General features: G+C 40.8%; 1 protein-coding gene across 3 annotated transcripts in view; it reads left to right on the forward strand.

Annotated features, from left to right (window-relative positions):
• Nucleotides 1-27,934, forward strand: part of ITPR1 (inositol 1,4,5-trisphosphate receptor type 1) — a 246,665-nt gene that overhangs the window by 140,660 nt on the left and 78,071 nt on the right. For 2 of the 3 annotated variants that reach the window (XM_054034481.1, XM_054034482.1), the window contains 4 exons: nt 609-757; nt 1,539-1,650; nt 24,723-24,855; nt 25,652-25,842. In XM_054034481.1, the coding sequence (XP_053890456.1) occupies nt 609-757; nt 1,539-1,650; nt 24,723-24,855; nt 25,652-25,842 (585 nt within the window). Of the gene's footprint in view, nt 1-608; nt 758-1,538; nt 1,651-7,955; nt 7,989-18,244; nt 18,281-19,995; nt 20,047-24,722; nt 24,856-25,651; nt 25,843-27,934 lie in introns of all 3 variants that reach the window. The other variant, XM_054034479.1, reaches the window with a different exon arrangement.

Below are 27,934 nucleotides of genomic sequence, written 5' to 3' on the forward strand. Positions count from 1 at the left end.
CAACTTACTTCTGCCATCTTAGTAGCCACATATTTGCATGTCGGCACAAAAAGGCAAACTTACTACTTCAGTTTGGGAGTTCTGAGTCAAAGTAAAAATGCCACATGTGATAACCACAGCCAAAGCTAGTGTAATGCTGTATGTAAAATCAAATGTAAACCATTTATTGAAACAGGTAATGGAACATGCACACAGTATCGCCCAGAGGATTCAGGGGGCCTGGGGCAAAGCGGGGGCGCTGCGGTGCTTGTACTCACCCCGCGGCGGTCCGGGTCTTTGGCGGCATTTTGGTGACGGGGGGGCCCTTCAGTCGCTCCAGGTCTTCGGCAGCACTGAAGGACCCGCGGCTGAAATGCCGCCGAAGACCCAGAGCGACTGAAGGGCCCCCACGCTGCCGAAATGCCGCCGAAGACCCGGGCCAGGGCGTGTGGGGCCCAGGGCCTGGGGCAAATTGCCCCACTTGTCCCTCTCTCTGGGCGACCCTGCATGCACAGCTGTATACAGTCCCTGGCACACAGTGATACAGAAACCATTCATAAACTTTATAAAATATGGTCCCCAAAGATATTGCTTGGGATTGACAAAACCTGAATGTTGTTGTTTCCTAGGATATAGTATCTGCATTGGAAGATCGCTTACGCCCCCTAGTGCAGGCTGAATTGTCAGTGCTGGTAGACGTTCTTCATAGGCCAGAGCTGCTCTTCCCAGAGAACACAGATGCAAGGAGAAAATGTGAAAGTGGAGGCTTCATTTGCAAGTAAGTTGTTTCCTTATGCTCTATGCAAGAGTGCTTTCCTTGCAGAGCAGTCCCCTGTCTTGTGTTGTATTAAACACGACTTGTCTTCAGGAAAATAAACTCATTTGTCTTCGGAAGGAGTTGACAACAGCTGTCCATATTGGTCAATCTGTCCTTGCAGGTGATGCTTGCAAATTCTGGAGCAGTGTATGGCCGTGGTGTACTGTAATACAAATGACTACACACATTTTTAGAGTTATTCCTTATTAGTGAGATTGGGGCCAGTTGACTCTAGTCCCAAGAGTGTGTCGACAAAACACTTGCCTTTATACCTCTTACCATTGGGGTAGTGAGTCAAAGTCGAAGTCTGTGTCATCGTATGGTTTTCAGTTGCCTTATCCAAGGGCCACGTTCTTTTTTTCTTTTAATGAGGAAATAGATGCAGTATTTAGTGTCTTGTTAATGTTACTGGTTTTTCATAGTGGACCTTCAATTTTTAATTTCCCCCTCTCCTATATAATTCCTTGATCCCTATATATAGATTTATTTTTGCCTGGCTGTTGTTCAGGTGGGAATGCTTGAGTTCCCTTCATAGCTTCACTGGTATTCATGATAACTCAGCAAGTGTTACTATTAAGGGGGTACTCGCCAGCTTACTATATACTGGTCCTTAACAAAACCACATTTTAATTAACTTCATGGTTGTAGCTTTGACCATTGAGATAAGATAGCCACAAATGCCTGTCCTAATTTTTAGAAAATTTAGTACTAAAACAAACTATGATCAATTGGTTGTTTTCAGGTTAATAAAACACACTAAACAGCTGCTGGAGGAGAATGAGGAGAAACTATGTATTAAAGTATTACAGACACTCAGGGAAATGATGACCAAAGATAGAGGCTATGGAGAGAAGGTACTTAATTTACAGTTTATCATTTTGCTTTTGTTCAACACTGTCTTTACTATTCAGAGAGAGAAAATACAGTACTAAGCCTTTACATTTGTATTTATACCTCGGGTTAAGGATAAAACCTTTCTAGTCAACTAATTGCTTTCAAGATCATGACATTAAATTGAAAGTTAGTTAATTACTCTGGCTTCTTATTTTAGAATATCAGGTTTGTCTAATTTCTGCAATAGTTTGCATCCTGATCAGCAATGTAGAATCTGTTCCTTTTGGTTGTCATTATAGAAGATAACCATATGTTATAGCTGCTTATAGGAGACTTGTCCATGCAGTCATGTGATCTGTCAATAAGAGGATTCTTTTGATAGCTTAATTTTGACTTACATATAGCTGAGTTAGCTTCTCTCTATTGTGGTACTCAGAAATTTGAATTCTAGATTGGTTGGTATACAACCTTAATAGTTTTCCATTAAAATACTATTCCTTTTTCCCATCAAGAGGGAGTCTTTCTCTTTCTGGAGCTATAGATCTCTCCTCTGCGTCTGAATAATGTGCATATCTCTCACACTTACACACCCAGTCCCATACTTTTACTCTTAAATAGTAAAAGATGCATATTTCAATTTGATTTAGCTGTATTGACACACTGGGATAGGTATCCCATCTTTAGATGGGATATACAGCACCTCTGCTTCTATTGTCTCTTTATGAAGACATGGAAAATAAAAGAACCCAAAGCAGGGTGACAAGTGATGAAAAGATTAGAGCATGACCTTTGATGGATGAAAGGAGTTGAACAGGTACTGTACATCTTAGGACAGCTACAAAGAGAAGAACCATTATGTTTTCCATACACAGACTCAAATGTGCTTTGAATCTAGATGGCTTTCATTTTAAATTCAGGAAAACAGCAAGCAAAGAAAGAGCAAAGATTAAAATCTGTGTGACAGAAAGTAGAGTGTCTGAGGGCTGGTCCCCACTTAGTCCGGACTTCGGACTAAGGTACGCAAATTCAGCTACGTTAATAACGTAGCTGAATTCGAAGTACCTTAGTCCGAACTTACCGCGGTCCAGACGCGGCCGGAAGTCTCCCCCCGTCGACGCCGCGTACTCCTCTCGGCGAGCTGGAGTACCGGCGCCGACTGTGAGCACTTCCGGGATCGATTTATCGCGTCTTAACCAGACGCGATAAATCGATCCCAGAACATCGATGGCGTGCTGCCGGGCCAGCCGGTAAGTGAAGACTAGGCCTAACTTGAGAGTCTCCAGCGTGAAATGCCTCGTGGTCTTGCCCTCTCGTAGACAGGTGGGACTCTTACACTTAAAAGCTGCAGTACACAAGAAACCGAATCATAGCTCTGTAGCCCACAGAAACAACTGCCCATGAGCACTTGAGAGGCAACAATTACAAAGCAGGGAAGGAAGCAATTGAGTGGTTGAACTGAGTTGTTAGAAAAGGTAATCTCTGTGAGCAGTTTGCTTAGAGTTCTTTTATGCAGATGGACAATTGAATAGTTTTACTAAGTGATACAAATGAGGCTCTTTAATTAGAAGTTAATTGCAAGCTGGGTTTGAAGTCATGACAAAGAGCTAAGTTGGTCAGTCTTAGATGATGGTAACTCATTAGTTTGAGGCAAAAATTTAGAGATTGGACAGCTTCTTTACAGACCCTTGTCTAAGGCTGTCTCTTCAGGGGAGGATGAGGAGTGCTGTTTGATGTGGGCAGTGGAAAGTAGAGAAACCACTAAGATGAGCTAGTTGAAGTTTGCCAATCTGAGGGTGATGCAGGCAGCCTCAGCCCACTCCAAGGTTAGCCGGATATGAGGCATGTCACTCCCCACTTGGCAAACAGCAGGCTTGCGAAACCCACAAGTGCAACAGTCTCGAAGATAAACCAGGCAAAGCGATGAGGATCCTTCTCCAATATGCCATGAGCATGTTGGCTATTGCCGGCCACATGCCCCTGCCGTGCACCCACGCAATACCGTAAATGAGCAGGAGACTCCCAGGAAAATACCCTGGAGGTGGGGATGGGCAATGCTACACTCCCTGTCTGATCTGGGAATGCTGCTTCCCACTTCTCTGTGTCACAACTTCCTCCCCTGTCAGTGATCCAGCCCAACTCAGCACCTTTTGCCTAGCTCTGTGAAGTTGCTTGCTTTTAAGCCTTGCTTGCAAGCAGCAGTAATCATTCTTTTAAATAAAGTAACAAGAACTGTGTGGAATGCCCTAACTCCCTGCAAGTAGGATTGGGGTGTTGACAACATCCTGCATGTATATGTTTTAAACCTGCTTTCCAGTCTTGACAAGCCGACAATAATTTGAGCTGAATATCACTCTAATCCACTGCTGTTTGGGAGCCTTCAACTTCTCTCTGTCTGGCTTTAGTTTATTTACTTTTTACCTGCTTTCTAGCCTCATATGGAAGTCAACTAGGCAAAACCTGTAAAAGAGATGCTGCTGCTCTAGCAAAGGGCTTAGATGGTCCTTTGTAGCCATGGCTCATTTCTGAGGATGCGTCTACACTGCAGATGGAGATGTGATTGCAGCTCAGATAGGCATACCTGCACTAGTTTGGAAATGGGCCACATCCACCCTGATTGAATTGGCCCTGTTAGCACTACAATGAGTAATTTCCCCTCTGTTGATATTCACCCCTTCTTGTCAACTGTTGGGAATGGGCCACATCCACCCTGATTGAATTGGCCTCATTAGCACTGACCCCCCCCCCCCCCCCACTTGGTAAGGCAACTCCCATCTTTTCATGTGCTGTATATTTATACCTGCCTATCGTATTTTCCACTCCATGCATCTGACAAAGTGGATTATAGTCCACGAAAGCTCATGCCCAAATAAATTTGTTAGTCTCTAAGGTGCCACAAGGACTCCTCGTTGTTTTTTCTGATACAGACTAACACAGCTACTCCTATGAAAACTAGCTTTAATTAAGTTAGCACAGCTGAAAATAGCAGGAAAGATGTGGGAGCATGGGCTGTACAAGCCCATCTGGACCCTGAATTAGGTACCTACTTGTATTGCTAGACCACGCTGGGATTTGTGCCACGGTGTAGCCACTATTTTTAACTGTGCTAGCTAGATTAAAGCTAGCAAGGTATGCCCACCCAAGCCACAATCACATCTCTGATTAACATAAATGTTGACTTCATGACTGAGAGGTGGTATCTGCCACTACTCAAGAACCAGCGTCTAGTGTACTTGGCATTGCAAATAAACTACTGATACCTCAGGGTTTTTACAGTTGGCTACTAAACTCTTTGGAGCGTGTTCATCCTGAGTTTTTCCATTAAAACCAGCATTAGGACATCACCAATCATGTCCAACCTAAGGAATGTAAAATGAGATTGGGTGTGGCATATCTTGAAATCAACTGAACCAACCTGGTCTTAAAAAAAATCTGTTTCATCTATTGTATATAGTGACACTGATACAACTGGAAATTTTGCTTCAAGCAAACTTCATTTATCAGAGCTTTGCCAGGGTTTTGGTAAAATTGGAACTGCGGATATTGCCAGAGAACATAATGAAAATAATTTTAAAACACTGATACCAAATTAAATGTCGTCTCCACAAATGGCCTGTAAAGCTTTACAAAATTCTAAACATCTTCCAAGTTAAAGATAAGCAGAGATGAAACATATCAACTTCTACCATAGTTGATCAGTACATAATACATGCAGTACAAGAACAGAATAGCCCATGAAGCAGATTTCAGTAAGGGGAAAAGCTGTCTGCCAACTATCAGCTGCTAGTTATTGATAAACTTTGACTGTCTGGCCACAAGAAGTAGAATGATTCATTTTCTACCTGGTGACTACTCCTAACTGCATTTATTCACCACTTAAAGGCAACACGCATTTCTTTAAAAGCTATTCTGAAGTAAAAATAATCTTGTGCTACCCTTGTTAAATTTAGGGTTCTTGAAGATACTCAAGGTAGAAAGGGTTGCAACTGTTCAGGAGAACTCCTAATTTATTGTAAACCAATCTGAGAAGTGTGAGCAGTACTGTTGCAGATAAGGGCATTCAAATAATTTATACTAGAATATATTGTGAATGCTAATAGCTACTTCTTTTCTCCTTGATACTTCTACATATTGTAAGAAATTTTAGCAACAAAGAGAGGCTGCTTAGACCACTCTGTTTACCACTTCTACTTCCCTTTCTTAAATATGGTTAAAGACTTCATACCCCATTTTCATAAACTCTCTCTGAACTTGCTAAATCAGTAGCTCTATGTCAGGTTATGATTGAAATAAATTTAAAATGGTTATGACAAAGTTTAGAGCCCTGACTTCTGCATGCATGTACAGTTATGAGTGCCTGTTCATTTTTCCCCACTCTGTTGTAAAACTTTACCTCAGCTTTTGCTCTGTTCAAGTATGAGAAAAGTTTATTTGGCAGAGCCAAAGTTCTTTTTAGTTCCATTATGGGTAGGACTTCACTTATGTTATTCAGCAAAAGTCTAGTCCTCTGCCCTATCCCCAATGCTCATCCCCACTTTAACCATGTGATTTGTCATCTCCTACAGCATTTGGAGACCTCTATTCCAAATAACTTTGAATTACTATTATCTTAATCCCTAGTAGGCATTTGTTTACCTCTCTTGCCACTATAATCTACTAGATCTGGTAGTTGTCTATTGTGAAATTGAGAGCTGCAGGTCAGACCTGAAGTAGAATTTAGCAAAAGAAGTGTAAGGAAAGTTTCCGTCTAGTGTCTGATCTTGTTATATTGTATACTGCATACTAGTTGAGACCAGCCAGTCTAGTAATAGACAACCAATCTGTTTTTTAGAGGCATTGCCCTCTCTATAAACATGCCTGACCTCCTCTCCCCCCACTAAAAACCAGACACACCAGCATTGTATTTCCTGTGGACTTGTATTTTCACTCAGTCTCCCTCCCACCAAAGGGACATCTAGAGAAAATACAAGATTGTCTGGCTCCAACAGCCAAGGCCTTTGTCAAAGGCTGTACTTGACTTCTGGTTCCATCCCAGACTGCCCACAGTACTGCTGTGATTCTGTGCAACATGCAAAGGACTTGATCAGAGCCCAGATGCTGCTTCTACTAAGATACAGTGGGAGAAATGTTGGCTGCTGGCCTATGGACTGAAGATCCAAGCTCACTACTCAATGCTTTTTCCCAGATGCTAGCCTGTTGTGCTACCGTTTGACTGACTGTGGGAGTGGCCACAGTGTAATGCTGAATGTCTGTGATTCTTCCTCCTCCCATGCCATAAAGTATTTGTTACAAGAGTTTTGGTTTTCCACTTCAAAGGCTGACCTTTTTATTGTGCTATGAATTAGCATGTAGAGCTGTGCACACACTCCTCCCACTCTCTTTCCCATCATTTCATAGTTATCCCATGTTACTTCCTGGATTTTCCCATGATCTGAATTTTAAAAAAATAAATAAAAAAAATCAGTTGTACATTTGTGGAATGCTTGAAACTTTACATATGGCTGAAGAGATTTCTTAGAGAGATAAGGTGGGTGAGGTATTATCTTTTATTGGACCAACTTCTGCGGGTGAGAGAGACAAGCTCTCACTCTCTCTCATCAACAGAAGTTGATCCAATAAAAGATATTACCTCACCCACCTTGTCTCTCTAATATCCTAGGACTGACACAGCTACAACTACACTCCTTAAATCTTGGCATTTGCGCAGCTTTCTCAGTGATCAGTAATAGGCTGTGGTATTCCTAATGAGCTGAAAGCCATACTACGTTAGTAGCGTCAAATAGCCCCAGACTGTGACTTTCACTGAAACACCTCGCTCATACAGATGTTTGCTGCATGATGGCAGCAGGTCTATTAGGGCCAGTTGTACAAACTCTGGTAACCCAGATTTTGAGACTTAACCTGGAATTCAGCTTCTCTGTCTTCTTGCTGCTATTCTCCTCAACTCTCTGTAAAGATTCTAAGATGGGTATCTTGTGTTGCTGACCACTCACACGCTGGGGCCTACTATTATGCCCTAGGGTGAAGTTCTTAGTGCTTGTGTAGCCAATCTGTATGGATTGACAGTTGGTAGGTGAATAAAGCATGAGTGCATCCTGTCTGTTCAGTTCTGTGGCAGAATATTTCCAGTAGAGCAGATGTCAGCTAAGATGACCGTATTATAGAGCCTTCCTCTAGCCTTTAATGCCTCTTGTGATATTTTAGAATACCAAACTAGAGCACTGAAATGGTAAATAATATCAAAGTTCCTAATGCGGGATTTATTTGTAATTTTGCTTACTAATGTTTGCTTTCAACCTCTCTTCTTCTCTCCTTTTTTCTTTTCCAGTTGATCACCATTGATGAATTGGATAATGCTGAGGTTTTAATTGTATTTTTCTTCCATGGCAGTGTTTCCATGATGTTTGTTTTATGAGTAGCAATGTGATCTGTCATGCTGTCTTTCCAGTGTTTGAGCGTTCTGACTCCTGCACCTGTTAGTGAATTAGCTGAGTTTAGTCTGCCATGCGTCTACATTGGTAGTTACCATAACTAATTCTGTCTGTCGTTATCCCCAAGTATTATCCCAAATGTAGTTGTAGTTTTGGCAAGCTGCAATCATCTGTTGGTATAATAGTCTGCATACTGCTTAGGATCAGAGCTGAGTGCTCTTAGAATACTAGCTGCAGTGAGTACCATTAAAACATTAGCATTTATCACTCCACAGTAATTATAGTACCACTGTATTGCCTAACTTACAATTTGGAAGATAGGGTGGTTAACCTAAATATCTGGAAAGGTTAATACTAAGTTTTAATGGCGCCCATTTATATTTGATAGGAAAGAATATGAGAAGCCAATTGGAGGAGACTCTAAATGAACTGTCTGTGCTTACTAACTAATGAGTGATTGCTCATAACAATGTATTTGTATAGCACAACTGAGACAATAGAAGAGGATGGGCCCTTGCATAGGATCTGTGTGATATTCTTTCTTATAAAGAAAGTAACTTGATGACTGTTGAGTTCAGCAGGATATATAGGTGTGGTCACTGTTGCTTCCTATTCGGGTTTGGCCTGTGAATATGTGGGAAAACGTAGGGGTATATTGTGAAAGCTACCTGGTGGTAAAGCTATGCCTGGAAAAGCAGCAGCCTAAAATAGGGTGTTTACACTGAATGCAGCACGCCTACGTTAAAGGCAAAGGGCCATGTTTGAGTGAGATCTTCCAGTTGAGGTAGCTAAATGTCCAAATGCTGTCACTTTTATATGCACCAACCATCCTGTATGCCCAAAAAATGTGGGCACAAATTCAGAGACTGATTGTTTTTCTGTATATTTGTACGGTATATCTGTTGCCCAGCAAATATTTTACTTATTTAACAACTTCATTACAAAAGTTCTTCTGCCCTTGCTTTGTTTCTTCTGTCCTGTTCCAGCCTTCGGTTTGGGGCAAAACGGATCCCTTTAAAATGCAAAACACCCAGAGAAATATACTAGCTATTTTTTCAAATTAAAAAATATTCTAAACTGGCTTCCTCTGAAACTTTTTCCTTTAACCCTAATCTAGCAATGATCTCAGTTATTATTTTTTTGGAACATCCATTGTTTTGAGGAATAAATTATAATATTTTGGGAACCTGTCTGCCAAAATGGATTTGGAATCCTACCTGCCCATCTCATCATGCTCAATCTTGAACTGAGTTGTCTTTGTTTGTGTGCGGTTATATTCACTTAGTGCATATATTAATGGAAACTGTGTATGATGTATTTAGAGAATGAGGCTGATTTTCCTGTTACTCATTTCACACTATTTAAAGTCCCTTTACTCCAGTAGAGTTACTCCTCACCTTACACTAATATGAGGAGACCCAGGCACTGTATCTTTCTAGGCTTCACAGGGGAGCTTAAAATAGTTGGCGGCAGAGTTTAATGTCAAACCTTGGATGTGATTTGTTTTTTCTTACTAATTAAGATTTCTCCCTAACCTAGACTGCTCCACTGGAAATGGGCTCTGTTTTTGAGAAGTTAATTTATAACACATTAACATTTCAATCAGGTGCTAGACCCTTTAGCTTTCTGTGGGGGTGCAGTTTCCCCAAATGGTATGTATAATTTATCTTGGAGAAACTTCAGACAGAACTTGAGATTGTTTAATTGCAAATTAAAGTCATAAAATGAAACTCCCTCTTTCTTTCCTCTGAGTCTCTGGCCATAATGTTCCATCTCATTCCTCAATAAATCAGTTAGAGAGTGCAGACCCAATTTAGAACTTAGTCTTCTGGCTGCAAATAAGAGCTTTATTGCTCCCTTATGGAACAATTCCATGCATGGAGCAGGTGTGTTTATAAACACACAGGAAATGAACAGTGTCTGTTTATGAAGAGAGATGCTGGCAGTGGTTAGGATTTTTTGAGAATTCTCAAAGGAAGCTGTGATGTTTCCCATCATAGTTTCTGCTGGCAACTGTAAAAGTTGGGGTCAAAGAAAACAGAAACAGAACTCCTTATTTTTAGTTTCTCCAGCTGCTAAGCTCTGAACAGTCTAGTTTTTCTGAATGGCTGAAATGGTTTTCCACTCACTCCTGCCCCTCAGAGAAGACCTTCTGTTGGCGAGGTAATATTGTTATTGTATTATGACATAATTCAGAGCTAATTTCACAGTCTTTCTGGCATTCTAAGTAGCTATTGTAAGATACTTTTGGAAAAGGATAGGTTCAAAATCTTGCCTTTAATTGTTTTTTTTTTTTTTTTTTTAAAGGGGAACGCTAAATGCCACAGTCACAACATTATTTATTACTTACACTTTCAGTAATGAGGAAACTCTAAACCAAAGACGGTGGAGTATCTCTTAAAATCCTTTCTGTCCTGTGGAAAGGGAGTGTCTGTTACTCAGTGAACAGTGCTGGAATTCACCCTGTTGAGTAGGAAATCCCCTGCATAACAGGAAGAATTATAAAGGGCCATAATTGTGTGGTCATAACCATTCTGGCTATGCCCAACAGTTATGACACGGACACATTGTATGTTGATTAGCCTGTCAGATTATTGTTCTGAGACTTTTGCAATATCAAGGAACTGTGGTGTGAATTAAGAACAGAGTAGTGACTTTTACGCAATTTCTTTACATTGATCTGGTTCATTTGGTTTACATTCACGGATTTACTTTGAAAACTGTGGTGGAGTCACCATCTGCGAGGAGTGGAGGATAGGAGAGTGTTGTTGCTGTTGGGTTGTTTGTGGTTTTTTTTAAACCCTCTGTTAACATAGTCCTTGGTCCATAATCCATTTTGAACTAGACGTGCGAATGGAATGCTAAGGGATTTTACATAGGATATTGGCAGTTGCACAGCAGTTTATCTGGGTTCAGTGAAAAATGCTTTACTTCCAAGGGAGAGGAATGCTGCAGGGTTGTGTGTTTCACAGGAAACGCGGGGTCCAGTAAATTTGTGGTAGATCCTTTGGTTTTTTGTTTTGTTTTGTTTTTCTTAATGCGCAAGCAGTCCCACCAAAATAAGTGTACAGTTCTAGAATTAGATGCATTAGAACTTAAGACCAGTAAGTCTTACATGACACACACATCCCTGAAAACTAGAGAACGAATAACCCCAAAGTGTCATTAAGGAGCTGGTTTTGATCTACAAAGGGCTTGAGACCTGTCTGCCTGGGACCACTTCTCTTCCCTTACCTTACTGCCATCATAGTGAACAGCAGAAATCTTCAAGCTTATCCCTCCTCATTTAAAGGGAACCTTCTGCCCTCTTATAAGGATCCCTTTCCTCAAGATTGCTTTCTCCATAAGGTCTAATGTAATCCGAATGTGTAGACTTTCCGGATGTGCTGTGAAGCTCACTGATTTGAGTGAGCAAAAGACTGAGGCCCAAGGTCTAAGGCCAAAAGTATAGTAATGGAGGGTTTCAAGCAGTATTGGTCAGATGATGTGTGGTTGGATGGAAGGAAGAAGTGGTGCTGCTATGGTCAACTTTTACTTTGTGTCTCCCTATGCTCTTCTGTATGTTGAGAGTGCCCAGAATTTTGAATGGGTGTCCATTTGGAGGGAGTTCTTATAGACCCAAAATGTAAATGAAGATTAGCAGACGGGTCTTGAAAAATTGAGGGAAAGCCTTCTCTCTAAAGAGAGCTATAATCCATGTCATTTCTTGTTTTGTTTCCCTTTTAACCAAAAAAAAAAAAAAAAAAATGTACGTGTACTGCTACTACTACTAGTAGTAATACGAGTTAGTTCACAGATCTGTTCAGAGTTTCTGTTATTGCTCTTTGGTGCCTTCTTGAAGTAGTTGTTGATCTTTGCAATCCTTTACACAGCACCAGATTGATGTCATGAGTTGACGGTTATGACTTTCTAGGTGGACAATATACTGACAAATGTGAACTTTTTAACACGTGCCCTATGCAAATGTTTCTAATAGTAAAGAAAATGGAAAACCCTGACATGAGACACGGACAAGAGTTCTCCCTAGAAGCTGCTGTGGGCATGACTCTTATCATTTACAGTACTTGCACTGTCTTGCATGGGTGTAACTCCATTGATTTAAGTGGAGTTGCTCCCAATTTGCACCAGCATGAGAAGAGAATTTGGTCTTCTGTCTACAGTTATTCATGAGGCATCAAGGAAATCTTACCTCTTGTGACAGTACTAAACCCACTGCAGTAGTTCAGTGAAAAAAGTATGAAATAGTTTGGGTTTTTAAAGCTAAATTCCTCACCCTCCCCCCCCCCCCATTGTAGACCAGGTACCATACATGATCAAAGCTGCTACACTGAAAATGTAGGTCTGGGTGAATACTTGAATTTTGGGTTCACTGTGATTAAGGAGCATTAATGTATTGGCAAAGTGCTTTCAGAAGCTGTTTAATTTCAAACCCCTATTGCAGTCTGTCACTGGATTTTAACAGGTGCTAGAGACAAAGCAACCTGCCTAGCTATGTGAAGATAAGAGCTGCAATGAAAGTAGTGAGATACTGGGTAAGGGATTTATAAATCCCAGAACAAATTAATATGTATGGAAAGAGAAGAGCATTAAAGAGGAGAGAACTGTTAAACTTCACCTTAAGGGGGCGATCTGATGATGCTGAATGTAACGGAGAGATGTCCTACTTTTTTTTTTTTTTTTTTCCTCCCATATTGCGGTGAACTGCTCCATTGGGCACCTGCCAACATTCAAGCAGCAGTTACATAAGAGCAGCTTTTTTTCCTGGAATTCGTGCTCGTTGCTGATGTGTGACCTTCAGCAGTAATTGCCAATAAATGTGGTGGAACTGTTTACTGTTAGTTCAGTCTGCACTGTTTCTGCCAGTGTCCGAGGCTACAGAAGCAGTTGCAGCAGCTATACAGTTGCTATTTCTTTTTACAGTAACGTTGCTCCAAAATGATTAGATCTAGTATCTTACTGTGTATTTGAAAGAGGTTCAGCAGAGTTCTGTGAATTTCTCTATCATTGATCAGTAAAGCTAATGTTTATATGTCCAAGAGTATTTGCACATAAGTTATGAACCCCTATTCAACACGCATCCCCATCCACTCTTTCTTTGCATATAGTTAGCAAAGCAGAAAGGGACCAGATCTAACAAGCCGCTAAGCACCCTCAACTTGCCTTGACATTAACGGGTACTGAAGACATTAAGCGGGTGAATTAAAGTAACTTCTAGTAAAATGTTGACTTCAGTTCAATAAAAAGAAGGATTTGTTCTCTTTATGTGGTTGATAAGCAAGCTCCAGAGAAATATACCAGCAAACCCATTCAATGTGGGTGGGGGCTTTTTTTGGTTTTCGAGGTTTCAAGTAGGTGAAAAGGGAACTGAAATCCTTGATGAAAAGGGATTGGCTGCAATAATCTTTGCAGTGATGTGTATCGATGATAAGCTGTAAAACTACGTTGCCACAACTGGATGAAGTTCAGAATGTGTTGTTTTCCAGATCTAAGATGGGAGATCAATTAACATGATAAATGCTAGTTAGATGCACTTTTAAAGATGAAATTATATCCCTCATAGAGAGATCTCATGCCACAATCATTGCTGTTGTGTATTTTGTACTTAAACAGCGTTTGAATTATATCTCAAGTAGAGGAGATTAAGTCTCTGGTTTCTGGTCTGTTTTTTAAGCGGGTTCATTGGAGACTCCTCAGAGACGTGCACATGGAACTGACCTTAGGGAGATGGAAGCTGGATTGTGGAAATCTTTGGGTATTGTGTCAGGAGTGAAAAAGGTTGTAATCCTCTGGCTAAATAGTGTTGTGAAGAAGCTGGAATAAGCCAGTATAGGCATGGGGAAGCTGAACACCAAAAAGTGTATCAGCCAGGTTACACCATCTTCTGAATGTACTGTATGATCAAAAACAATGAGGAGTCCTTGTGGCACCTTAGGGACTAACACATTTATTTGGGCATAAGCGTTCGTGGGCCAAAACCCACTTCAAAGCTTATGCCCAAATACATTTGTTAGTGTCTAAGGTGCCACGAGGACTCCTCATTGTTTTTGCTGATACAGACTAACATGGCTACCACTCTGAAACCTGGATGATCAAAGGTGACCTGAGGAGGACAAAATGGATTTGGCCTTATTTTTTGCTTCTCAGTAACCAAGAAAGAACATTTTTGAAACTTGTAATTTTGACTTTTTCATCAGAATGTCAAAATTCAGTGGGGGTAGAGAGAGGGGAAAGGATCAAATTTTTATTCAATATGTCTCATTTCTTTTCATAGCAAAAGCCTGAAATGTTGTTGTCTCTTTTTCACACACATACTCTCTCTCATTTAAAAAAAAAAAAAAAAGATGTTTTTCACCTGTTATTTTTCTACCTTAGAAATGTCAAGAATATCAGGTCTTCTCTCCCCTATTTTGCTGAGGGGATTCATTTCAGGACCCAGTGAAATGAATTGGAAGCTCTCTCAGTACTTTGTTTGAAAGAGTCACAAATCTTTAACAGAGATCTTTTGTTCTAGCTATTTGCTAGACATTTGAGCTAAATAACATTGCAAAAAAGTAAAGAACTCCAGAGTTTTCAAGGCTGGAAAAAAAATATTTTCTTCTGTTGTGCAATTTTTATCTTCATTTCTATCTGCAATATCAATCACTTGCTAGTTTCCCCTGGTGACTGTAGTCTTCAGGAAAAACAGAATAGGCAAATTCTCAACTTCTCATGTAAAAAATCAATTCGATAAAAACCTTAAACTTTCAGGCCTTCTGCATAAAACATAAAGGCAAAAGAGGATCAAAAACTCAAACTTTTCCCTTTTAGGTCAGCTGTGAAGTGATGTAATAAGTACACGCTTACTCAGTTAATTGATTGTACCAACCGCTGAAATGGGTACATTCACTCTTGAGTCAGATGAGTTGCTTTTGGGGAAGATACCTATTCCATAACAAATGAGAAGTCACTGTTAGAAACATTCAGGTCAACAATAGGTCAAAATAATAATAATTCTGGTATGGCTAATAACAAGGGTTTATTTGCCAAACTTGTAGGTAGGGGCAGCTTCAAAGTAGCCTCTTCTTGTACAGTAAGTTGAATGGCACTTTCCTTATTGTTAGCAGAAAGGAAATTTTCTATGCTCTTCTCCAACCTTGCCATCTATTCCATTTTAGTTTAACATTTTGAAGCTGAATGCTTTATCTCTGGTGCTTATATGGCACCCAGTACTGCAATATCTTAGTATCTTATAATCTGGAATGCACTTATCCTCAACATTTTCTCCATTTTATAGATGAGAGCATAGGCGCTGACTTCCCCTCTGCCCGGTGGGTGCTCTCCCCCGCTTCCCCCGCCCCTGGCCCCACCTCTTCCTGCCCCTGCACCGCCCTCGCCCCACCCCCATTCCACTCCTTCCCCAAAGTCCCCGCCCTACCCCACCTTTTCCCACCTCTTCTCCGCCTCTTCCCCTGAGCGCGCCACATCCCCGCTCCTCCCTCTCCCTCCCAGAAACTCCTGAGCACTGCCAAACAGCTGTTAGGCGGCGGGGAGGTGGGAAGTGCTGGGAGGGGAAGGAGCGGGGACATGGCATGCTCGGGGTGGGGGAGGAGGCGAGGAGGAGGGAGCTTGGCTGCCGGTGGGTGCAGAGCACCCGCTAATTTTTTCCCCATGGGTGCTCCAGCCCTGGATCACCCACGAAGTTGGCGCCTATGGATGAGAGAACCTGAGGCAAAGCGAGATTGTCATAATCCAAGGTCATACAGGAAATCTATGGCAGAGCAGGGGATTACAGCTGGCTCCCAGGTTAACACTTTAACCATTGGACCATCCTTCTCTAAAGCCTATGCAAATATTTTGTTTACCCTGCTAAACACTGCTAAGGATAGCATGACACCCCTAACTCAACATTTCTTTGCTACTTTTAGTCAGTTCTGATGAAAACAATCCAGTCAATCTCATTATTCAGTTTTTTAGTCTTACTGACTGATTGCTAAAGCCCTGTTACAGGTGAGCTGATCCTCAGGACTGCATGAAGCTCCCATCATTTGAAGTTGCTGAACTCTTTCTGGGAGCAAGGTTTCCCCAACCAGTTCACTTTATAAGATTGGGCCCTAAAACCCTATATCCCTTTTCCTGTTTAATTTGGAAGACATGGGACTTTTCTGTCTCAAATACTTCCTCTTCCTAATTCCTGTAAATCATTTTTCTCTATGGGATCAAATTAACTTCTTTTGGATTCTTTATAGCTCTGGCAAATTTCAGTCCTAAAACATGCACATATCTGCTTGGTTAGTGTCTGGTAAGAGCACAAGACCAGGGTGTTCTAGTTCAGACTCTGACACCCTCCGTACCCTGGATCGGGACCTTCACCTTTCTGGTTCAGTTTCTCAGTCTTTGAAAAGAAGACCACGGTTAATTCCCTCAACAGAGGTGTGTGCAGTTGAGCTTGTGTTATCGGTAAGCAGATTGATTATTACTTTATTAATAAGAGGGCTTTTTCACTTTGCTCTGAAGCAAGTTGCATACTGGCTGCTGGTGTGGTCTGGATAAAGAGTTCAGACTGACTAATGGTCTGGAACGGCAATTCCAATATTATTTGTTGAGCAACTAGAGTGTGCTTGGTAATGCTTACTAGGTAGATGAAGACAAAGTTCCTGCATAAATTAGGTTCTTCCTGTTTAACTTTTGTTCTCCTAGCTTAAATACTCTAACCTCCCATTTGACCAAGACTTCAGTGGCTTATATGCTTGTTAAATTTCCAGAATACATAGTAATGACAATGCAAGGAAATAATGTACCCGAGAGGCATGTGAATCAGCCAGGAGGAAAGTTGATTAGAAGAAATAAGGAAAATGGCTTTTCCTGATCATGGAATCCCTCCCCACTGAATGCCAAGGTGGAAAATATCAGTTCCTCTGCCTCTTTCCTGAGCAGTGGAACCTCTCCACCTTAGACTTCCTCAGCTTGGTTGCGTTCCTCTATTTTCCTGCCTGTTTTGCCCTACTCTATTGCTGATGTTGAGCTGATAACCTGAAAACTGATTCACCACAGTCACTCTACTACAAGGTCGCAGATTGAAAGCGTGTTTGTGTGGTCTTGCGGTTAAGGCTCTGGACTGGCCCTCGGAAGATCTGGGTTCAAATCCTGGTCCTAGTATAGGTATCCAGTCTGACCTTAGGCAAGTCACTTAATCTGCTTGTGCCTGTTTTTCATCTTTAAAATTAGCGTGATGCCTCTTTTCTCCTACCCATTGTCTCATTTGTCGATTTTTAGGTTGTAAACTCTTTGGGGCAGGGATTGACTATTATGAGTGTGTACAGCACCTAGCACAGCAGGTTGCTGACCTTGTTCGGCATCTCTAAATGCTCCTATTTCATAAATAGTCATAATTAGTTCTTAGTGTGTCTGCTTCAGAGAAAATAAATTAATTACCCATGTTAAAAAGGCTTTATAGGTCTCGTATGTCTGTGCTGAATGTCTAAATTTTACTAGGTGACATGGGTAGACTCATCTTAATTTGTGTTAACATGTTGCATCACATTTTAAATGGAAAATCTATTCATCCCCCTTTAGCTTCCTACTTGGTTGCTGATGTCTAATACTGTAATTTCAGAAAAAGAATATTTATCTTATAAATGACAATCCACTGAAAATGCCCTTTCAGAATCCATATCTAAAACAGATGTCTGCTGCGCGTTGTATTCAGACAGTGATTTACCCCCATTGGGGATTAAGCCACTACACTAAAATGTGTTAAATTCACCATATATGTCAGTGTATGTTTTGGGGGCAGATTTTGGAAAGGCCGTGTTTGTGCATCTCCAAGTTGCATGTGTGCTAATGCAGGCATGAAACCACATGCACCTGTAAATCAGGGTGTGTTCTTCTGCATTGATAGTTCATGTGAGCAAGTTGGGGACATGCAACTTTAGCAGGTGCACTTTGGAAAACTTGGTCCCTTATCAGCAATATACATGTAAACAGTAAACTTCTTTCAGTATGTGTAGAAACCAAAATTATGCCATAATTCAGCAAGATGATGCAGCTAAGGTCAAATGAGTGGCAGAAAATCCATGGAAAGTTTTTTGTGTTTTTTGTTTTGGTTGGTTTTTAAATTCCCCTCTTCCTAAGTGTTGACCATTAGATTTCTGTTTAGATGAAACATTCCTGAACTATGACTAATTATCTGCATTTTACTTTCAACTAGCTGCCGCAACCTCCAGAAACGGAAAGCTCTGTAGAGGTGTGTCGCCCACCTATATTTGTAAAACACACAAATATTGGTGTTTTAAGTAGTCATGCTTAAATGTCTTTCTCGTTGGTCAAATCTGTGTTGTTGTGTTTTATTGAATGATGTAGGCAGAGGGATGTATGCAGCCTTGCTGAAATGGTTCAATCCAGTATAAAAATATTCTTGCCAATGGGGGAAAAAAAAAATAGGTCTCTTACCAATTCAAAACTTGCTCTCATATAGTACCATTAAGAGCCCCAAAGGAGCAAAGACTGAAACTTTCAAAGCGGTGCAGGTAATTCAGCCAGCCGTCTTTAATGGAGGCACTGTGTTGAAAGTCTCAGCTCAGATCCTGTGTGTTAAAGAACTAGGTTTCATTCCTCTCACTTCTAGGGGAAATCACAGATTCGGAATCATTTTATCCTTGCATGTTAAAAACAAGAGGTTTGGAGGTGAGTGGTGGGGAGGGGTGAGAAAATAGTGGAACTTTACCCAGTTCAACAAATCCAGAATAGTCGAATATTCCTGTTTTTAAAAAGACTCCGTGAAATAGTAAAGTTAACCTTTCAGTTTTCATCATTACACTACAAGGTTAACACCCATTAGGATGAATCAGTTCATATTCAACAATTTATCCACCGAAAACATTTAGGACTAGCACTTTTCATAAATTTGTAAATAAATAAATAAAGCTTGAATTCTTTTGAAACTAATGAAGCAACCAATGATGCGGTTGGCACAGAGTCTACCACTGCCTACCAGATCAGTTTTTACTCTTGATTAAAGCTATATGGAAGCTTAAGTCTAGCTTCTTTTCAATTGCCTAGGCTATGTAAAGAATTTTATGTGGCTAAGCAGTATTATGGATTTGTTGTAAGTGATGAAGAGAAAAATGCAGTTTTCAGTACTTTGGAACTTTATTATAAGTAGCGTTTGTGGAGTAGTGTTTGAATGTCTGTCTTAAGTGCTCAGTGGTTACAGAATGAATTCAATGAGACATGTGGGAAATAGCCTCTTAGTGTTAAATCAGTCCCTGAAAAATGATTGTCATGAATGATCCAAATGCTTTCGAAGCCATCAACAGTATGAGACATTGTTCTGTTCTAAAAATCTGCCTTGTTCAAAGAGAAGAGCCATTTGGCTTTCACCATTATACCTGCCATAGTATTTACTCTGCACAGCAGAAGAAAAATACATTGAAAGCCCCAAACAGAACTGAGGCATTGACATTGGCATTATATGCCAAATGTCTTCCACCTTTGCAAGAGACTGGACTTCCTAATTGGCCAGAGTGAGGTGTGTCAAAATAATGACATTTCCTCCAGAAATGGTGTGTGTTTGTGTGTGTATAAGTGTGTATGCATGGATGTAATGCACGTATGAGTTGCCAAGAACCTGGCCTTTTTTTCTTCTTCTTTTTTTTTTTCTTTCTGTTTTGTATTATGAGTTACTGTGAAACTAGATGGAAACTTTGTGTGTTACTTTTACTTTTAAATATGTACAAACATCTAGCAAATATGCATGCTCCGTGTAGTTTGATGGAGAGCATCAAAGGTGTAGATAAGCCCTGAAACTCTTTAATAAGTTTGTCAGTCGACCTACCTTCCCTCCCCCATTGCTCTCAGTTGTATGACTTGCTTGAATTTTTCTACTGTTTAGTTATTGATGCTGAAGATATTAGTGTCTCTTTAGTATTATACTTTACAACAGAATTTCTGCCTGCTCAGCAGGAGCTTGATCAAAGTCTACTACAGAGGCAGCTGGAAGATCATAAAAGGGTATGTATCGTCGTCCGGTATATTTACTGCTAATTACCGTTACGCTTCCTTCCCTCTCTCCTTTTTTCTTAAACCGTATATGCAGGCAGAAAAGTTCGGGTGAGAAATTTGTGGCTGTTTTTAAAAGGGAACTTCTTGTCCATGTCTTTGAAAATCTCAAACTGGTATTTCTACCAGTTTTTCAACTATAAAGTAGTTGAAGGCATGTAAGACATGTCTTCAATTAAAATGAAATGGAAAATGTGTGTGTATGCTTCCTCGGTTGCTTTGGAAATCTCCACTGCAAGGGCTGGTGTGTTTTTTCTTTCACACTGCTGTAATTTGGGAGGGACTCCCTTGAAACTGGTGATGTCACACCATTGTAAAGCCAATGTGAAAGGATCATCAGGCCCACAGAGTTGACTTGCCTGGCCAAAAAGTGCCTCTTAGTTATACAAGCTAAGCAATCTTCAAAATCAGCACTGCAAATAGTTCATTGTGGTGCTTCCCACTTTTGCCTGCTCCTGTAGTTAAGCTGCTGTTATTGTGGTACTTCCTTCTTAACTGTATTACTGCCTTAATCTTGCATTTTAATTGAAGGGTGTATGTAAATGCACAATGTCTGACTGCCTAAAGGTTTTCATCCAATAGCAAACGCTTTCTAATATACACACAATACCCAATTCATCTATACTATGCCATTGACTACAATAATATTTGCATACCACTTGTCTACTACTTACCAATAGCCTAACTGGATGCTAAATACAGAGGAGACTAAATGTCATTGAACTTTTCTAGATAGCATGTTTCATATTTCTTAATACAGCCAAACATCTGATATTTGTTTGCATATTGTAAGCATTGAAGTGCTGTATAATACTAACATTATAGTTAAAGAAGTGTTCTCAAGCCCATTGTTACACCTGAATTAATGATAGTATTTGGGAAAATATTTTCTCTCCTCTTTCATTCAGATTACATTCTCATGTGCTTGTCAGTGCTTTTTAATAATTACATCAAGCAAATGATGAGGTTTTCCTTCCCAGTGTTCTTGAACTGCAGCTCGAAGTGGTATTGAAAACGAAAACACATCTCCAAGCTTGTGCAACTCTGGATGAGCATTTTACTAGAAATTGAAATCACTTGACATATGATCGCATCTGCTTTCGCTTGCTGTCCTACTCTTTTATGAGTGTCACTATTTCAGATGTAGTCCAACAATAGTAAGAAGATGGTGATACCACAACAGGCATACTCAGAAATTCCACTTGAGCTTTTCTCTTGCCTGAAATATTTTGACCACTAAACTTTAGTCATCAGATTTTTTTTTTTCCTATCGAGTAGAAATAAAGGCAAACTACCTATAATCCAAAGAACAACCGTTAACCTTTAGAAGATGGCAGGGTGGGGAGAAGTTTATTGAACAATGATATTCATAGTGAATGTGTTTAAAGATCTTTCGTAGGTAGTAAAAAGTACCATTTTAAATGCCAGTTGCTGTGGCAACTGCTAGTTAATTTAACAGAAGAGAAAATGGTAATGTGAAAACCCCATTGTAACTTAATTTTGGCATAAAGGGTGTATAAATGTCAAGTTTCCCTTCTAATGAGTACACATGTAGAAGACAGCATAGTTTGTTTTTTTGCCTGATTTGACCTTGTTCTGTCATGCACCCTTCATCGCCTGCAAAACTGAGAGCAGCGGGAGTGGTGTAAATCACTGCAGCATGTACTAGAACAGTATCTTGTCATTGTCCGTCAAAACAGCTCACGCACAGTGTGGGGCGTTTTGGGGGTGGGGGAAGGGTTAGAACTAGTCCCTTGCCTCTCTTCTATTTTCACAGACCATCCCAATCAATGATCGAAAATACAGGCACCTTGGAAGTAATGATCTTTTCCTAGTATCATTTTGCTAAGTAATTTGTGGGAGGAGTACCCCGTGAGCCTTTTGTAATAATTTTGGGAGCACGTTGCTGGCAAGGCCTTCTTTTAAGGTTTATTTTGAATCTTACCCCTCATATGAAGCTGATTGCAGAAGAATAAAATAGGGATCCTATCTAGCATCTTTCATGTGAATAGTTAGGGCCCTACCAAATTCATAGCTGTGAAAAATGCATCAGGGACCATGAAACCTGGTCTCCCTTGTGAAATTTGGCTATTGTGGGGGAGTGGGGGGTCGCGGTATTGCCACGCTGACTTCTGTGCTGCCTTCAGAGCTGGGAAGCTGGAGAGTGGCAGCTTCTGGCCAGGCACCCAGCGGTGAAAGCAGCACCACCGCTAGCAGGAGTGCAGAAGTGATGGTGGCATGATATGGGAGGGGTCATCACTTTTGTGGGGGCAGGTCCAGCCTTACATGTGGGCAACGTTGGTTTGGTGACTGCCCAGGGTGCTGTGCTCAGGGGGGGTTCTGTGGTCACCCCTCCCCCCCCACACACACACAGCCAGCCCAAGGCCCTTTAACCTCCGAGCACTGGGCCTGGCGCTGGGGAGCAGCAGGGCTGGAGGCATCCCAGCTGGGGGTTCCTACCATGTGCCAGGCTCCAGCTGCTAGTCCCAACCGGGCTGGGGAGGGACAGGACTACCTCTTCCCCTGCACAGGCTACTCCTGGGCTGGGTCAGACCCACCTCCGGGAACCTCCCCCAGTTGCAGGAAGCTCTGAAGACAGCACCACTGCCAGCCGCAACGCAGAAGTGAGGGTGGCATGGTATGGTATTGCCACCCTTACTTCTGCACTGCTGCTAGCAGCGGCCACTCTCTGGTCGCCCAGCTCTGAAGGCAGTGCTACCACCAGCAGCAACGCAGAAGAAAGGGTGACAATACCTCAACTACTCCCTATCATAGCCTTGTGACCCCCCCACCCCCCAATCTGCCTTTTGGGTTGGGACCCCCACGGTTACACCACCATTAAATTTAAGATACATTTCATGGATTCAGAAATTTATAAGATGTTTTAAATCCTATGACTGTAAAATTTACCAAAATGGACCATGAATTTGGTAGGGCCCTACTAATAGTATGTGGGAATAATTTTGAAGTCTGATGCTAGATGCACAATGACTAAGGCAAAGAGTGTAGCCATTATGCATTCAACATAGGAATTCTCTTAGGAAAGGAGGCACTGCTCTCCAGCACACCGGGGATAGCCTATAACTTTCCAAAAGATGTTACAGGATTTTTAACTTTCAGGTAAGCTGCTCCCATCGCTTGTTGAAGAGAGCCCAATTTAAAGTGTGTCTCATCCGAAGTACAAATCACTCCTCTTTTTACACTCTGTATTTTAATGGGTCTATTTCATTCTTTTTCATCTGTGTTTTAAAAATCACTTCTGAAGTTTTTAAACAAAACCTTAACTTGTACAGCAGATGATGTCAAGCTACATTGTTAGGGACATTTTGGATGGAACTGGCAAACTACATTACTTGGCTTATGAATTATAATACAATGTGCAGGGTGAATTTTGCCAGTGGAGCTCAAGGTCATTAAGATACTTTGTTTTGTTCCAGCTTGGATGTTTTTTCCTCTCTTCCTCAAATCATTTTTTGCTTAAGTCTCCCACGTATTTTTAATTGAAGTATAGTCCCTGACCAATAATTTTACAGTTATTTGTCTCTGTCTTTACCTATAAAGGTCTTAAAAGACTCTCAAAATACCTGGTGTACCTGTTCATTGCTGGGCATGCTACCAACTCTTTTGTGTTACCAAAATAACCATGCAGCTTGCAGACATAGTGCTCAATTGTGGTCCCACTGTGTTCTTAATGACATCAGTAGGAGCAGTCTTGGGCCTATTAATGGTGGTTCAGATTCTGAGAGGTATCGCAGGCTCTCATCTTCCACTGATGAGCTGCATGTGTTCAGGGCTTCTTACCTAGAGTAGAACGTTGCTTGTGGCCTTCTAACTTTGAATATAGTTGAGTGGCTACAGATTATTGGAGAATTCGTGTCCTGAACCATGTAAGATCTCATATGCTAGGATGCTGGCTGATCAAAATGACCCATCTGTATTTGCTGCAGGGAAGATGCTGTGCTTTTTATTTACTAAAGAGTTGGAAAGCAGTAAACTATTAATGGAACTGAGATTATACACAGATGGGTAGTGTCAACTAACTTGAATTATTTGGGAATGGGAGGGTGTTTCAGCTCTTTAATGTTCACAAAATGGAGTATAAAGACCTGGGATTATTCTCATAACATGTTATCTTAAACCATGATTTCATCTCTTTCTCTTTGTGCCCTTTGCCAGAGTTCTAACTGTCCCCTTATCAAATCCCCACTTTGTGTGGGGTTTTTTTTTTTTTGGTGTTACTCAAACTCCATGTCTGATTTTAAAGTTGAGCCCTGCGTCCTTTTTAATGGACACCAGTAAAAATGCACCTTTGGCATAAAATCTCAATATTACACAAGCTAGAATTTTTTAGCATGGCATGTGAACTTTAGCTATTGCTGGTATTTGGCACCCGTGACCTCAGGCAAGGCTTGTGGGATGGATATATAGTGACTAGGCTGGTCTGAAAATATTGTAGGATGTTCAATGAAGTTTTGTTTTGAAACATTCACGGTTTCAGTCCTTCCTTTCCCCCACCACTTCTGGTGAAACTAGGCCAATTATAAGACCACTCCTGGTTCTCTTGATTGTTGTTCGTTCATTTATGCATTAAACTCAAATACTGATTTCATTACCCTGTTTGAATTAAGGGTGAAGCACTCAGGCAAGTTTTGGTCAACCGTTACTATGGCAACGTCAGACCTGCAGGAAGAAGAGAGAGCCTTACAAGCTTTGGGAATGGCCCATTGTCTCCTGGAGGCACTTGCAAAGCTGGGGGAGGAGGTAGGATGTGCTGTCTTCTAATTAGTGATGTGTATGACACTAGCCTGCCATATTGTCTATGCTTGTTTCTGCATAACAAACTGAAAATTTTACAGGTGAAGTAGCTTTTTTTATTTTTTTCCCCTTTGAGATTCCCCCCCACCCGCCCACCCCCATGCCTTTCTGTGAGTTGCATAGAAAAGGGCAACTTATTTCTATCCCTTAATAATAGGATTGGGAAGGAGTTCTACCAGTTTGCTCTTTTATGATATAATGTTGGTTTCAGAAACCATCCTAATTTTCTTTTTTTTTTTTTTTTTTTTTTTAGCTTTTTTGGATTGTTCTCACTTCACATTCATATGGACTCTAGGAGAACTCAGCAAACTTCTAATCTACAAAAACAAATGCTGTTGTTGAAAGAGAATACATTAAAATTAAATGTATAAATGAACTTAACTTTTTTCTGAGCTGAGAGTAGCCTAACTTATGGGCCCCGGGCGGTGGGGCGTGGGCCCCGGGCTTCGGCCCCGGGTCCCAGCAAGTCTAATGCCAGCCATGGTGACCCCATTAAAACGGGGTTGGGACCCACTTTGGGGTCCCAACCCACAGTTTGAGAACCCCTTTTCTAGACTGTATAAGCTCTTCATGAGAGAACTTGTCATTGTCTTTTGTACAGAGTTAAACACCTGATTGGCACTTTAAATTTTTCACGGTGTTAATTTATTAGGCTATAACATTTTACTCTTCTTTATTGGAGAATGAGTTCTATCAAGGGATGAGTCAGTCTCCAGCTATTCATTGTGATTTACCTTTATAGGAGGGAGCTCCGGATCCAGTTCAATGAGTCGAGGTGAGATGAGTTTGGCCGATGTCCAGTGTCATTTGGATAAGGAAGGTGCATCCAACCTCGTCATAGACCTCATCATGAATGCCACCAGTGATAGAGTTTTTCATGAAAGTATTCTGCTAGCCATTGCCCTTCTGGAAGGTGGCAACACTACTATACAGGTAAGGAAATGGATAACAATGAGCTGATTACTAAAAACATCATAATTTGAAATTCCTTTTCTAAAATCCCAAGAAATTGACTGTTGCTTTGAGCTGTGATTAGATAATCTCAGGTCTGGTCTATACTACCCGCCTGAATCGGTGGGTAGAAATCGACCTCTCGGGGATCGATTTATCGCGTCCCAACGGGACGCGACAATCAATCCCCGAATCGGCGCTCTAACTCCACCAGCGGAGGTGGTAGTAAGCGCCGCCGACAAAAAGCCGCAGAAGTCAATTTTGCCGCCGTCCTCACAACGGGGTAAGTCGGCTGTGATACGTCGAATTCAGCTACGCTATTCACGTATCTGAATTTGCGTATCTTAAATCGACTCCCCCCTGTAGTGTAGATGTACCCTTAGACCTGAAGTACTGGGAAGTGTTAGTGCTCTCTGTGTATTGTGTATTTTTGAGTATTGCAATATTTCAAAGTAATATGTCTTTACCCAGGTACTTTAACTTAAAAGTAGCTAGGTATCACTGACTTCTAAACTTTGGCTTTGTGTGGAAGCTCGGATTTGAGGTTATTAAGGCAGTATAGCAGGATGCAGTAGTCAGTGGGACTACCTGCATGAGTAAAATTAAGCAAGTGTGTAAGAGTTTTCAGGACTAAGCTTTTATTTTTATCTGGCTTAAAATTGGAAGACACTTTACCTTGCGAGAAGCCCCAGGTTGTAGTTAATTCCCTGACAGTGTTGCTCTCATTGGCTTACATGTCTTTAAATTTAGTTTGCTTTTATTGACTGAATTAGAAGTTTGTGCCAGCTGTCTAGACCTACCAGTTTAGGGTTTGTGTGCGGTTTGATGGGCATACAATAAAAAAGCCACGTGTCAAAAGCACAATTACTTTTGTTCTTCACACATGAACCAATGCATTGCTGTGGCTAAACGAGCCTACAAAGGCTATTACAGAATATGTGATGCCTTATCATTGACTCTACGCTTTAAGCAGGATCAGTCTGTATAGGACTTAATGCACCTGTTTTGGGGCTTCTGAAAATTGCTTGGAAAGTGCAGAGTTTTTTGAGAAATGTTGGTATGTGTGTATATTGTATAAATAGTCCAGAATGGGTTTTTCCCAATATGTACAATAATTTAATTTCTTTCTATTCTGTGTCTGAATAAAACTATCAGTAACTTGGTAGTGCAGTTATTTTTAAACAATATACTTTTTTTTCTTTTAGAGAATTAATTATCAATTAAGTATTTCTCAACACTTAAGGTAATTGACATGTTTAGGTTCCTAGCTTAATGTCATAGCTGTAGTGCATGAATTTTAGAAATATTATCTCCAGAATGTTACATCCACTCCTCCAGTGTTTCGTTTGTATGTCTGCCTTATAGATTGAGAGATTTCCAGGACAGGGAATATTTTTTCTGTGTGTTTGCACAGCGCCCAGCACAATGGGGCCCTGATTCTGATTGGTCCCTTTCAGCACTTCGTTAACTAATGCTTGATGATGATGATAGACAAGCTGACTTGTTATAATTCACACACAAGTTTTCATATAATTCATTTTAAATCAATGGAATTATATCAAGATGAATTTAGCTCAGATTTTTGCAAGTGGAGGGGGAGAATACCAGGCTTTGCTAAAAGTCACAAGCTCTCAAGCTGTGCAGTAGACATCAGACTTTCTATGACCAGATTATCTAAAAGTGTTTATTTCCATTATTATTAACAAAAAGAAGATGCAATTGTTACACCATATGCTCTGGCAGGAAAAGAAATAGAATAAAGGACTCTAAAGGGCACTAGTGTCTGGGTGTTAGCAGTTGTATTAAATCCTGAAGAACTAATAGTTATATCCATCATTGTATTGAGTCAGAGACCCACAACTCAGTGTGACGAACTGATGTTGCTTTGTGATGTTACCTCACTACGTGATACTCAGCCAGCATCGTTATACACAACATCACTGTGCAACATCAACCTTCTAATATGGTATATTCTAGTAGTATGGAGAGAACCTGCGTGGCTCTTTCCAAATTTCAGACTCAGCACTCTGTTGCTATATGTATGAGCAAGAGGACCTGGAGTGTGCTCATTCAT

The sequence above is a fragment of the Malaclemys terrapin genome, chromosome 7 (genome assembly GCF_027887155.1).
Source record: "Malaclemys terrapin pileata isolate rMalTer1 chromosome 7, rMalTer1.hap1, whole genome shotgun sequence".
Classification (NCBI taxonomy): Eukaryota; Metazoa; Chordata; order Testudines; family Emydidae; genus Malaclemys; species Malaclemys terrapin.